The sequence below is a fragment of the Trachemys scripta genome, chromosome 2 (genome assembly GCF_013100865.1).
Source record: "Trachemys scripta elegans isolate TJP31775 chromosome 2, CAS_Tse_1.0, whole genome shotgun sequence".
Lineage (NCBI taxonomy): Eukaryota > Metazoa > Chordata > Testudines > Emydidae > Trachemys > Trachemys scripta.
The window spans coordinates 242,809,687-242,824,838 of record NC_048299.1 but is presented as its reverse complement, the minus strand read 5'-3'; the positions used below and the strand labels follow the sequence as shown (position 1 = coordinate 242,824,838).

Below are 15,152 nucleotides of genomic sequence, written 5' to 3'. Positions count from 1 at the left end.
TTTTATTCCCTGGAGTTTTTCCCAGTATTGCAAATTGCAGGAGGAGATTGGTTTTTTTTAGTAGGGAGAGGAAGTAAGTACATAAACTGCTATTTCCCTTGTGGACAGGCTTTGTTATATTAATCATTTATTGGGAAGGAACTTCATGTTCCAGTATCTTAGCATCACTATAATTCAGGCCATTCCTAGGATTTGTCACTTAGAAAGTTCTATCTAATCTAAAATTTGGCTAAGTGGAATACAGTATTTATTAATACATTTTGTGCTTGTAATACTCAAAGTAGAGCCACACTTATTCTGTAAAAACAAAGGCACAAAAAGCAGGGTGAAGCAGTCCTGCAACTGTTATGCATGGTCCTAAATAAGCTAATGATACCCTTCTGTTATGTTGTACAGTATTTATACTAGATCACAGAATTAGGAGCCATTTAAAATGTATATTCTCTGCACTGTACTTAGACAAGCATTTTTCTCCACTTATTAACTGGAAAATCAAGTAGAATATGCATAAGTTATCAAAGGATGGGTGTGTGAGAAAGTTATGAGTTTTCTGCTTTGAAAACTTTTCAGTAGATTGACTATTTTGCAACTTCATGGTTAGTGAATTAATAACAGGCCTGTAGTTTCCTGGATCACCTTTTTCCCCCTTTCTTAAAAATAGGAATTATATTAGCAATTCTCCAGTCATAGAGTATGACCCCCCAAGTTTACAGTTTCATTACAAATCTTTGCTACTGGGCTTGCAATTTATGTGCCAGTTCCTTTAATATTCTTAGATGGAGATTATCCGGGCCCCCCCGATTTAGTCCCATTAAGCTGTTTGAGTTTGACTTCCATCTCAGATGTGGTAATTTCTACCTCCACATCCTCGTTTCCATTAGCCACCCTGCCGTTACCCCTAAAATCTTCACTAGCCTCATTAAAAAACTGAGGCAAAGCATTTGTTTAGGTGTTGGGCCATGCCTAGATAATCTTTCATCTCCACCCCATTCTCAGTGTTTAGCAGTCCCACTTCGTCTTTCCTTGTTTTCTTTTTATTTATATGGCTATAGAAACTCTTACTATTGGTTTTCATTCCCTTTCCAAGGTCCAACTCTGCTTGGCTTTTGGCAGTTCTCACTTTATTCGTACACTTTCTGACCTCAAAGAGGTAACTTTCCTTGCAGATGCTTGCTCATCCAGCTTGGTCTGCAAACCTTCCCTATGAATTTTTTTTCCCCTTGCTTGGGATGCAGGCTTCAGATAGCTTCTGCAACTTTGACTTAAAATAATTCCAAGACTCCTCCACATTCAGATCCTTGAGTTTTTCAGTCGAGTCCACTTCCCTAACTAATTCCCTTAATTTTTTAATGTTAGCTCTTTTGAAATCAAGGACCCTTGCTGTAGATCTATTTTTGTTTATCCTTCCATTTAGTTTAAACTGAATTAACTCATGATCACTTAAACCAAGGTTGTCTTTTACAACCAGCTCTTCTATGAGGTCCTCACTACTCACTAATACCAAATCTCAAATGGCTTCACCTCTTGTTGGTTCAGTGACTATTTGGTGAAGAAATCGGCCAGCTATTACACCCAGGAAAATCTGGGCCCTACTGTTATTAGTAGCACTTGTCCTCCAAGCTATAGCTGATAAATTAGTCTCCCATAATCACACAATTCCCAGTAGTATTTATTTCATTAAAAACATGAAAGAGGTCTTGTCAGGGTTCCCTCCCCACTCTTAACTCTAGGGTACAGATGTGGGGAACCACATGAATGACCGCCTAAGCTTATTTCTACCAGCTTAGGTTAAAAACGTCCCAAGGAATAAATTCCTTCCTTGCCCTTGGTATCGCTGCCACCACCAAGTGATTTAAACAAACATTCAGGAGGGCCACTTGGAGCCCTATCTCCCCCAGAATATCCCCCCAAGTCCCTACACTCCCTTTCCTGGGGAGGCTTGAGAATAATATCCTAACCAATCGGTTACAAAGTGAGCACAGATCAACCCCCCTGGGTCTTTAGGACACTGAAAAACAATCAGGTTCTTAAAAGAAGTTTATTTGAAAAAAAAATTAAAGAGTCACCTGTAAAATCAGGATAGAAGATAACTTTACAGGGTAACAAAAAGATTCCAAACACAGAGGATTTCCCCTCTAGGCAAACTTTAAAGTTACAAAAACAGGGATAAACCTCCCTCTTAGCACAGGGAAAATTCACAAGCTAAAACAAAAGATAATCTAACATATTTCCTTGTTATTACTTACTATTTCTGTAATATTAGATGCTTAGTTCAGATATGGCTTAGAGAGATGTATTTTCCCTGGCTCCTCGCTGACCCAGAGAGAACAAAGGAACCCGAAAACAAAAACCTCCCCACACAGATTTGAAAGTATCTTCTCCCCTTATTGGTCCTTTTGGTCAGGTGCCAAGCATGTTATCTGAGCTTCTTAACCCTTTACAGGGTAAGGAGGGATTTTATGCTACCCTTAGCTGTATGTGTATGACAGGTCTCTATTCATATCCAAACCAGATTCTGGTGGTCTGTCATACACCCCAAATACTATGGCAGGGGAACCTCTAGTAGTTTTCTTCCCCAAAGTGATTTTGGCCCAAACAGACTCTGTCTTATCCATTCTCACAGCTTCTTGTAACGATAGTAGATAAAGTTTTCAAACCAATATAATTTAAGTTTGTGGTGGCCCTTTAAAAAAATGCTACAAATCTTTTGAGAAGATTTAATAAGCTATTATTACCTGTAACTTCATTATATAATGGATCAGGAGCACTATTACAGGTAAGGTGGTGTCATGTCATCTCCTTAAAAGTGGACTTGTTTAAGTCCTCTAAAATCAACAGGCTTCACTGTATTTCTTTGACATTTGGTGTGTCTCAGGAGGGTTCAGTGTAGGGTTAATGTTCCAAATGTGGAGTCATTTGAGCCAGGGGTTCTGGAGATAAAAGCCGCCTCCTGCCCCAGTAATTTTTAAAAACGTTTCTAGTTTGGTCAGAGCTAGAGATCAAACCATAGTAGTGATGCGGATCAAAAGGCTCTCAATCTATCAAGTTTTACCCAAGGTAGTGCATGGCACCCACTAAATAGTTGGGGGACCCAAACTGAGAATGGTATTTAAGAAAATGTACATATATTACAGTGTGTATGAGCCAATATGGAAAAAAAGCCAAAGGGTTTCCATTCCTATTTTTTGCACCTTAAACTCAAATTTTATAAGTGTTCTAAAATCCAAATGGTTACTCAGATTACCTTGAAAATTGGTGTGCCTCATAGGGGTTTCAGGGTAGGCCTGGTGATCCAAATTTGAAGTCCTTTTACCAAGGGATTCCTAAGTTATTGTGCCCCTCCAAAAAACACACACCCTGTTTTCTTCTGTTGACTTGTACTGTTAAACTGAGAGGTACTAATGACTGGATGAATCACAAACATCTTGATGGCTGTGAACTCACCCTTCAATTAACGTATCTAAGGATAAATTAATCACAATCCCCCATGTAAGACAAAAGGAGTTTTGAAATGAGTGGCTGGAGGCTGCTGCAATTTGTGAGTAATGGGTGGCAATTTCATTTTGGGGGGAATGTAATCAAAGTGTTTGGGAGAAAAATTAGACATGTGAATGTTTCTTGAGAGGGGAGAACATTGGAAGTTCAAGTGAAGGAGGTATAGTACCCCCCAGCTCTGCCAGTGCACCCCAACTCTCCTGCAGCACACAGCTCTGCCAGTGCACCTCAACCTCATTGCATCCCAACCTTTCTGCACGCCAACCACCCTGAAGCCCATCCTTCCTGCACCTCCAGGTCTGCCAGTGCACCCTAACCACCCTGCAGCAGCCAACCCTTCCTGCACCTCCAGGTCTGCCAGTGCACCCCAACCACCCTGCAGCCCAACGCTAATTAATTTTTCCTTTTTGTCCTTTTAATAGATGGAATCCTGTAGATGAGAGTGAATGGGTTGTAAAAGGAGGCAAAGAACTTGTACATTTCAGCAATTGTGGGGTTGGCAGAGTAAAGGTACACATGTTAATGGGCATATTGGGGCATTGCTGAGTTAAGATTGCTTGGGCAACTTTAACATCACATCTCCTGGTGTTCAGAAATTTCAGTTTTGCTCAACTCAATGTTCTGCAAAGGGGCATCATACTGCCAAGCAACCTTAACTTTAAGTTAACATTTTTTCCCATTGCATTGTATTGTATTAAAGTCTAGTCCATACCACAGCTACGGTTATCAAAATCTCTAATGTACAAACATTGATACACATTACAATGCACAACATCAGACTGGCTCTGCATCATGCAGTATCTTCACAGACAAATACATACCTTAAATTTTCTACCATAGGTGCCCAACTAGTTGCACATTTGCTAATGGTGGTGTTTTTAAGGTCCCTGCTTACTGTACAAAACATATCGCTTTAGAAGTTTTTATAATATTATGTCTCCTACTGTTGATTTCTCACTCAGGTTCAGAAGGCCAAATTTGCTAATGTTTTAATGCAAAACTTTAATTGAGACTTTGGCTCATAAAAACAGCACCTTTCTGTTCCATCGAGTTTTTAATGCATTCCAAGATTCTTTGGCATAAAGTGCATCATAAGAGTTTAATTCTATATTGTATTTGATTGCATGAATAGTTAGATGGTTCCAGTTTTTACCAGAGTAACAGTGTATCATTTGGGTGGCAAAACATGCATTAACCTCCTGTGAAAAACAAGTACTGAAAACCCGCAATGTTCACTTGTTTTATTTTCTGTTTCTTGGGTTACATTTTAAAGGTGTATATGCCACCACTCCCATTAACATCAGCAGGGAACTTGTGACTAAATCTCCACCTAATGTTTCAAAAATCTTTGCTGCTCAGTTCAAGAACATTTCTCTTGTTGGGCTACTGAAAGAGACAGGTGAAGATAGCCACAGAGAATATACATGGGCCTTCTTCTTTAAATCTTTTAGGTTAAAATTTTTGGATATTATAATGCTTGCAGTGAAATACTATAATTTTGATATACATCAAGTATGATTCAGAAGGGTAAATACAATAGCTACTCAGAACTGTTGCTAAAAATTTACGTGACATAAATTAGGGTACAGCTAACAATTTAAGACTTAAGACTTTGTTTAGTAAGGTTGCATTTCATGTAGCTAAATTCATAACTGATGGCATATTAACCACTCAACCACAATGGCCATTGCAAAGTTTTCAGAAGCTTGATCATTTGGCAGCAAAAAGGATTACACCAACTTCTCTCTAGGGTTCCTAGCTGTCATAATTCAAAACCGTAGCTAAAGATATAACACTATTAAAGGACAAAACACTATTAAAGCAAATAAAAATATGAAACAAGTATGATTTTTAAAAGACTATGATAAAGATATAGTACTCCTATATTTCATTAAAATTGGAAAACTGAAGTTTAAAAAAGGATTCTGGCTTAGTAGCTTGATTTTAGCAGGGATTTCTAGTGCTGCCATAATTAAGTTTGCATCAGCATTTCCATTATAAATGTACAACCAAAAAAATGTATTCCATGATGTAACTTGGCATAAAAAGGCCACATCTCAGGCACAAGTTTTCTACGACCACAAATTTGGTTTGGCTGATTTTAAGCTATAAAACTGGAAATTAAAAAAATGGAGAAAGTGGAAAAAACCTTAAGATAGTAGCTTTCAATTTCAAAACAGCTAACATTTAAACTGAACTTGCAGCTAGTTAGCTAGGTTCACCAGAACATTACTCTAGTTTTACACCGGAGTAACGCCACTGAAATACTGTGGTGATCAGAACCAATTAGTTCATTAAAGAGCTAATTGTTTTTTATATTAAAAACTAAGTTAATTCAACAACTGATATTTATCTTTGCATGGGTTTACAACCTCTCTTCAAAGTATTTTGTATTTACAGGAGCACTTCATTTATTCACGCTGACTAGAAGACCTAGTGCAGATTACCAGATCAGTAAATGAACAAGGAAGTTCAAGGGCACTACATGGCCAAATGTAGTTTGTTTTTATTTTGACACACTACATATTTTCACTAGCATTAGGATTTAACCTCTGTTAACATAGTTTTGTTTTGTTTTTGTTAAAGGCAAATATCCACATAAGGAACGCACCACTTTCATAAAGATGAACTTGCGACATAGCTGAAAATAAAAAGGAGCAGTTAAAGTTCCATATTTTACCTGAGCTCTCTCACCTTAGAACCTAGTAGTCCTTATGCAGGTGTACCACACTCTCCCTTACACCAAGGCTGAATTTGACCTGCTGTTTTGAAAGCAAATATTAAAGCCAACATGTACAGAGTGCAATGGGCTGGCAAATGGAAGTTACTAGTTTTCAAATATGAGTCACTCTTTTTCCAGATTCACACTAACCTGTTCTGGGTACTTGCTCCCAACTATTTCTGCCACAGTGTTAAAGGAACCAGTATCGGGATAGGTCTTGGCTTCCATCTTCAGGGTCACAACAATCCTGGTGCCTCGGGAAGACATCCGTGCCATCATTTCGGCATCTTCCACTGAAATACAAGCTGTAGGAATCTTCGGCACGTCAGATTGGTACTGCTGCCACCCAGTGTGAGGGCTACAACAACAACAAAGACTGCATTAATGATCTAATTTTGCAGGTTATTTTAACTAGTCTAGGGTTATTAACATAGCATGTTTTGTGTAATTAATTATTAGTAAATAAAACTATATTCACTGGCAGTTAAGGTTGCAGCAGGGCACACCCCATTCACCCAAAAGCTTAAGAATAGAAATAAGAAGTTGAGGGGAAAGACTGATGTATTCCTTTCCACCTTCATATTGTCTACAACACTATTGATGATGCATTCCAACCCTCCTTAAGACTTTCACTTTCCCCTCCAACAGATATCCAAAAGCTCTACATACTCCAACTTAGACTCATAAACTCATAGACTTTAAGGTCAGAAGGGACCATTATGATCATCTAGTCTGACCTCCCGCATGATGCAGGCCACAAAGCCGTCCCAACCCTTTCCCTTGACTCTGCTGTTGAAGTCCCCAGATCCTGTGGTTTAGAGACTTCAATTAGCAGAGAATCCTCCAGCTAGCGATCCCTGCCTCATGCTGCAGAGGAAGGCGAAAAACCTCCAGGGCCTCTGCCAATCTACCCTGGAGGAAAATTCCTTCCCGACCCCAAATATGGCAATCAGTAGAACCCCGAGCATGTAGGCAAGATTCTCCAGCCAGACCCTCATAGGCCATTATACTATTTAACAGCAATGGCATGCTGTTCCTTTGACTAAAATCATGTTATCCCATTAAACCATTCCCTCCATAAACTTATCTAGCTTAATCTTAAAACCAGACAGGTCCTTCGTCCCCACCGTTTCCCTCGGAAGGCTGTTCCAATATTTCACCCCTCTGACGGTCAGAAACCTTCGTCTAATTTCAAGCCTAAACTTCCCCACGGCCAGTTTATATCCATTCGTTCTCGTGTCCACATTAGTACTGAGCTGGAATAATTCCTCTCCCTCCCTGGTATTTATTCCTCTGATATATTTAAAGAGAGCAATCATATCCCCCCTCAGCCTTCGTTTGGTCAGGCTAAACAACCCAAGCTCCTCGAGTCTCCTTTCGTACGACAGGTTTTCCATTCCTCTGATCATCCTAGTGGCCCTTCTCTGTACCTTCATCAAACTTGTACTCTAACACAAAACCTTAACAGTAAGGTCGTATACTTTCATAACCATTGTATCAACAGATCAGAACATCTGACTGTCTCACATTCGTTCACTTGGGAAGTTATTCTGTCTTAACTAGTGTGGCAGAATTCAATTTAAATGATAAATGTTGGCTAACATCGATTTCAGCTGACACACTGAAATTGATGAAAAAAATCCATCTGTAAAGGTCAGGTGAGCACAGCTTTCTCCCCGCACCTTGTGCCTGCAGGGATCAGGTGTCACTAGCCCTGTGGCAGGGCAGGGAACCTTCTGCAGGAATGAGTGAATAGGGCTGTGATAGTAGTGCTGCAGAGGGCTCCCTGAACAACCACAGGGCCGGCAACTCCTGATCCCTACAAGCACAAGGAAGGCTGTGGTCCTGGTGAGACAGAGTGGAGAACCCCAGCCAGGACTACATGGAGGAGGATCCCTAGACTGTGGGGGAGGCCATTCCATTGCTGAAGGGATTCCTACCCAGTCAGGAACTGTTCAGCAGCCGAGGGCTTGTTCTTCTCCTTGCAGCCTGTCTGGGGGTCTCTGCTCTGCCAGGTCAGGACCACAGACTCTCCCACACCTTGTGTCTCAGTGTCTGGGGCCTCAGCCATGCAGGGAGCCCCTTGCCGCCCCACGGTCAATGCTGGGAACCCCTGGCCGCCACCTATCAGTGCTGCCCTAACCCCAACCCTACCCCTTCTTAATTTCCCACAACTGTAAAAATAAAAAGTTAAACGTTTTTAAACATATATAAAAATTGATATTAATCACCAAATTGCAAAGAAATAAAAAAAATAGTATTCTGCCAAGGCTAGTCTTAACACTGCCAAGGTCACTGTGACCCATAGATCTTTGATGCCAACTGACTGGCAGTAGGGTGACCAGATGTCCCGATTTTATAGGGACAGTCCTGATTTTTGGGTCTTTTTCTTATATAGGCTCCTATTACCGCCCCCCACTCCTGTCCCAACTTTTTACATTTGCTGACTGGTCACCCTAACTGGCAGAGGGCACAGAGGGTTTTACAGGGATCCCCTGGGTCAGATATATGCATAATAGTTCACTGGAAGGTGTCGTGTGAGGTCACTATCGAGAGCCAGTAGCCCACTAATTGTCATAATCGTTGAGAAATGGATGTATGGATAATACCTATGGAGTTATGCATCTATACTAAAATGTGTGTGTTCTTAAGGTCTTGGAGTTAAGGCAGGCCACCAGGAGGTGATCTACCTTGGAAATGTTCCTTTCAGACAGGAGGTAGCAGACACCTAACTCCTGATCTGGTAATTTGTGTATGGGATGTCTCATGATGCAGGCCTACTTGCATACTGAGCCAGAGAAGAAGAGGTTGAGAAATCTACAAGATGAAACCAACAACAGGAGGTGTCCTGTTTGTGAATAAAGACAAAGGATGGAACTTGCACATCTTGTGGAGGGAGCAAAGGAACATTCTGGGTCCTTCACCTAGGAGGCAACCTGACAACGTGTCTCATGAAAGGAGGATCTCAGCCAACCTAGCTGTAAAGCACTGCAAGGATTTTGGTCAGCGTTACTCTACAAGATATGAGAGTATCTAGCTAGTTAAGTCTAGGCTCTAGAATGAGTTGATTTTCTTTTATCTGTAACCATTTGTTTCCAATACTTTTACTTGCTATTACTTAGATCTCTGTGCTTTCTTACATAAACTTGTTTCACAGATCTAATTGCTGTGTGTTAAGTGGCCTGGGTATCTGAGGCCGAACCGTTAAGCTGGGGTGCACGGTTTCTTTGTAAGTAGTGAATCTGTGAATAGTGTAAGTGTCCAGTGGACCAGGGGCTGAACACTCCAGGGGGATGCTCGGAGGTCTCGAGGCTTTGAATGTGCCCATTGCTAACCTGCGCACCCAGATAACATGGGTATAAATGGCAGTGTAGACAGTGAGGCACTGCTTAGGCGAGTACAGACACACCAGAACACAGCCCTCTATGTGCCCAAGCAGCGCCTCCCACATCTACAGTCAGCAATGTAGTGTCCCGCTGCTGGAGCCTTTCCATACCACAGTGAAAGGCTCCAGATGTGGGGAAAGGCTCCGCAGCTCACCACCGCTGGAGCCTTCCCCTGCCACAGTGAAAGACTCTGGCAGCACGGAGCATTCTATATGCCACCAGTGAAGCCAGTGGGGGCCTAGAGGAGAGTGCTTGTATTGCTTGTGGAGCATGGGAGCTGACCTCCGGCAGGCACAAACAAGGTTTTCTCACATTAAGGGCAGGTAATAGCGAGGTGCCCGATAATCCTGAGTACCCACAGGAAGCACAAGTCACTGCTAAAGCTTTGCATTAGAGTGCGTTACAGTGGTTTCTTAAATATTGGAGGATTCGCTACTTGATGACTACTACACCAGGAAGAAAAGTGGAAAAGTCTCAAGTTGCAGTGGGGGAGGTTTAGATTGGATATTAGGAAAACCTTTTTCCCTAGGAGGAAACCCTAGCACTGGAATGGGTTACCTAGGGAGGTGGTGGAATCTCCTTCCTTAGAAGTTTTTAAGGTCAGGCTTGACAAAGCCCTGGCTGGGATGATTTAGTTGGGGATTGGTACTGCTTTGAGCAGGGGGTTGGACTAGATGACCTCTGCTAGTCTGCTATTCCTTAATTTTTGAGTGATTAACTATGTAATCTTAATAATGTTCTTTTAATGTAGCGTTTTTGCATGTATAATATAAAATGGCCTGGGAAAGATATCATTTTATTATATGGACTTCAAGTTAGACCGCCACATCAGCAGCAAAACCTGGCTCTGGTCTTGGCAGAATGCTTGTCTACTTCACTTTTCATAAGCATCATATTAACAACATTATTGCAAATGGCAGCATGAACTCAACTCATTTATAAAGCAAAAGTAGTTCAACAAAAAATGTCAAATTAGACAAAACAATTACAAATTCTCACACAATACACCCTAAATTTTGCCTACAATGTAAGCAATAAAATACTTTCACTTAGATATTTGCTGACCAAACAATGCAAACACACAAAACCAAATTCTGGACTCATGTAACAAGGAATAGCTCCACTGAAGTGCCTGTTTACATCAGCGTTAAATTTGCTCAAAGTTTTCAAAAAACAGGATGAGATCTTATTTAGTCTCATGCCACTGCTGATTTTTTAATATACAAAATAGAACCAGGCAATAGAGTCATTATGGACCAAAACTGTACATCAATAGCTAGAGCTTTTAGCACTTTATATTTCAGATGTATTTGGGAATTCCCAAATTTCAAAGAAGCCATTTGAAGCAATGTGCTTAGTGGTCCCTATTTATGACTATTTGTCACACAATTATACAGTGCTGACTGGAATGACAAATATTAACATTGCAGTGAGACCCTGCCATGACTATTAGGCAAGATTCTGGAGAGGCTGAAAACTTTGAAGCGAACTCTTGTTTTTATGAACTTTCTAACTAGTGAGGTAAGGTTGGAAGGACAGATTTTATTGCTGCTTTCAAACCAGATCATGGACATACATACTGACCATTTTCTGCGTAGTATATATATAGATATATATATTTTGCATGTTAAAAATGCCTCACTCTTGGAAAGGTTAGTACTGTATTTAGCAATTAAGCATGCAATTTGTAAGAGTCGAGTATGTTTACATGAAACTAATCTCACACATTTAGCAAGAATTCAGAAGAGAAATGCTACTTTCTCAAATTCTTCCAGACTGGATAAAAACACTAGAAAATACTATTGAGGGAAAAAATTCCAATGGCTAGGGAATGAAGTTGATTACTTGGACAGATCTTTCCAATGTTTCTCATATGAGTCTATAAAAAAGCCTCTTGCAATCTAGACAACATTAATGAAACACACTACACTGATAACACTGTGCTTTTAGAACAAACATTTAAGGAACACCATCAATTTTAGAAAGAACTAATGTTGTTTTAGTATTAGAGGTATTGAGGCCCCCTTCCCCAACCAAATTTTTTTACCTTTCTAATCACATTTTCCTATTTCTTTTAAAATGTTTTTATGCCACAATGGGGATAAGAGACCTGCACAAATACGAGGGGAGACTGTCTTCAGTGACTAAACACACATTGCTGTAAAATGCACAATTATTGGTCCTCAAGATTTTTTGAGCTACAATAATCTTCATTAGCAAGAGAGGGTCTGGTGGCACCTTTAAGACTAACAGAAGTATTGGAGCATAAGCTTTCGTGGGTGAATGCCCACGAAAGCTTATGCTCCAATACTTCTGTTAGTCTTAAAGGTGCCACAGGAAGTGGGCATTCACCCACGAAAGCTTATGCTCCAATACTTCTGTTAGTCTTAAAGGTGCCACAAGACCCTTTGTTGCTTTTTACAGATTCAGACTAACACGGCTACCACTCTGATACTTAATAATCTTCATTGTTACTTGTAACTATAGTGAGTACAAAATTTTCAAACAGAACTGGGATATGTAAGTTGATGGTGTCCTTTTCAATTAGTTTAGTAGTTTCGTCCTAAAGGGCTCAAAATACTATTCAAAACTATGGTCCTGATTCAGCAGAGCATGTTTCAATACTTTGCTGAATCAGACCCTACCATCCCAGTTCCGCAGCCCATTAGGTCAAAACTCTGTATTCAGTTGAAAAGATTAAACTAAGTTAATAGTATTTTGCCTAAGTAATAACAGCAGTGTTGTGTCCTATATGCAAAGGGAGACACTTCACCCACCACTAAATTTCAGCCATCTGAATGTGAGGCAGCACGATGTACAACAAGGAAGCAAGAACGTATTTTGGCCAAAGTGCTTAGGTAAATCCCTGATCTTACAAGAAATGCCACAGGGTCTCATAGGTCCATGTAGAGCTAACGTGATTTCAATTTAAGTTCTCATCTGAAAAGATGTATACAGTTACATTACAGGGGACCGGTGGTGCAAGTAGAATTCATTTCTTACCAGTACGCGGCACCAGCTAAAGTAGGGGGCATGTGACCTCCCAACATGACTCCTCCATGCCCCGCCCCCAGCCTGGGGCTCCACGCTCTCTCTCTGCCCCCCCCATGATCCATCCCACATTGCCGGGGGGGGGGGGCGCCTCTGGCCTCCTCCCGCTGCACCAGAGACTTCTGAACCGCTGGGTTCTCTGGAATCACAGCGGTAAAAGGAGCAGTCCCACCCCCAGCCCTGTCCTCCTGCAGGGCTGCTGTACAGACCCCAGACAGGACTCAGGAGACACAGCTGCGTTGAAGGGCTGGGGGCGGTACAGCTCCTCCTGTGTCTCTTCCTGTGTCTTTCCGATATGGAGTACGGGCTATAAATATCTTACTAGTACGGCGTGCTGGACTGTACCGCCCTACTTGTAACACTGCATGGGACTCAGTACTTTGGAATAATAGAAAGATGGCAGAATCCAGATTAATGGCCAAAGGAGTCTGTGTTTAATGTACTATACCATCCTCTCTGGGTAGGATATACACATTTTGACTCATTAGCCCAGACCTTGCATAATTATTTCTGTTTTGTCCTTTACCATACTGTAATGTCACAAAAAATAATACATTTTAAAAGTATGAGCAGACATAAAAAACACATTTTCAAATAATAACAATTTTCAGCTACAGTGCTAGAAATTATGTTTAATATTTTGTGGTGTGTTTGGGGCTTTACTAGGGATGCTGATGATGAGAGTTTCCAAAAAATAACCGAGATGAAAGATAAGTGACAACTCCCCTTATATCTATTCACATTCTGAGAAAGCACGCAGTGCAACAAGTGATACAAAATCAAGAACCATTTCAAAACCCTCACATTTTAATGAATCCATTCACCTGGGTTTCCTGGCAGCATTGTTTCTTAGCACCGATAGGCAGCATACACTGCACTGTCATAATTCAGTTTTATCACAACCTGTATTGATTTTTCTTCTACTGTGATTTCCCAAATGTTCAACTAAAAACTAAAAGCATATTTGTTTCTCCAATATAAATAGTGATTACATTTCCTTCAGATGCTCCATCCTAGAAGTTGCTCTGTAAGCGTGACTAAAGTTTCTAGATGACAAATTAAGATGTATACACCCTAGAGCCTCATGGGTACTCTAACATTTTCAGGTAAAGTTAACCTTGGCTACATCCACAAGCTATTTTCTCCACTGTTAAAATTTTTTTAGATGGGAACCATTAGCTTTTTCAACTAACTTCTGTGTTGCTGAGAATTATTTTTTTTAAAGCAGCAGAGTACGCATAACAAGCTTAATTTGCTGTTGGCAGACAAGAAATCCCCTGGCAAGCAACTAGCTCAGTTAGAATCAGACTCTGCTACTGTCTCAAAAGGTGCAAGTTATGGACTCTAAGCATCATCAACCTGAAAATGAGGCAATGCCACAGTGCTGTATACTCCCAATCCTAGATCAAACATATTGTTAGACTGGAAGGTGTTAATGGCTACCATCAAGCAAATCTTTGATTAGTAGTCGATCACAAAGCTGGTTAAAGTCAATGGGTGTGCAAAGCATGCTTCATTCAGGTTAAATGGAAGGAGCAATTAAACCCCTTTTACATAGTGGTAGCTGAAAAAGTACAAGCCACCACCCAAGGCACTGGGCTATCTGGCAAGATTTGTGCAGAGATGCATAGATAAAACTAGAAGGGGACACTGATCATCTAGTCTTGTCTCCTGTATAACACAGGCCATAGGACTTCCCTGAATTAATTCCTGTTTGATCTAGAGCATATCCTCTAGAAAAACTTGATTTTAAAATGGCCAGTGATAGAGAATCCACCACAATCCTTGGTAAATTGTGGTAAGAGCAAGACCCAACACAGGAAGGGTTTCCCTGGAACTGACTGCAAATGCAGGGGTTACGGGATGGTTAAGCAAGCTGTGCATGTGAGGCAGAAAGCAGAGAAAGTCAGGAGACTGGCAGAGAAGTGAGTTGTGAGAATGGTCCTGAGAAGGAAAAGAGAGACTGAGCTTCCTGGAGCACAGAACTCACTGGAAATGCAAGTTTGGAAGCTGGGAGCAAGAAAATGGTATGCTGTTTGTTTCTATTGTGTTAAGGGAAATGAGACTCTGGGTACATTCTTTGTAAATAAACAAGATTACACCACAGAAAGTACCTGACTATCATCAATTTCTTCTCATAATGGAAACAACCTGGCAATGCCATGAATATTGACTAATTGAGAGGCAACAGTATTAAACAAAACCAGACTAACACCAATTCTTGAAACTTCCTACTTGTAGGTAGGCAACACTCACCTTCAACTTGATCCACTACCATATATCCTTTATCTTAGTTTATTATTCATCAGCAAGTCCTATCAATGTGACAGTGCTCTCATCCAATGGAAAAATAGGAATTATTTTTGTAAGAGTCTATGGTACATTAACTCCTGCAGCACTTAGATACCACTATGACAGGTGCTTTTTTGATAGATTACTATAAGTCCTGAGATGCTAGATCTACCCAGTTAATTTCTTTTTTGTAGTTAGAATTGGTA

At 40.6% G+C, this 15,152-nt stretch overlaps 1 protein-coding gene across 1 annotated transcript in view; it reads right to left on the bottom strand.

The window, feature by feature from the left end:
* The window catches only part of CPQ (carboxypeptidase Q), a 275,759-nt gene that overhangs the window by 167,072 nt on the left and 93,535 nt on the right, over positions 1–15,152 (bottom strand). The window contains exon 4 of the mRNA XM_034763342.1: positions 6,368–6,575. Coding sequence (XP_034619233.1) covers positions 6,368–6,575 — 208 coding nt within the window. The remainder of the gene's footprint in view (positions 1–6,367; positions 6,576–15,152) is intronic.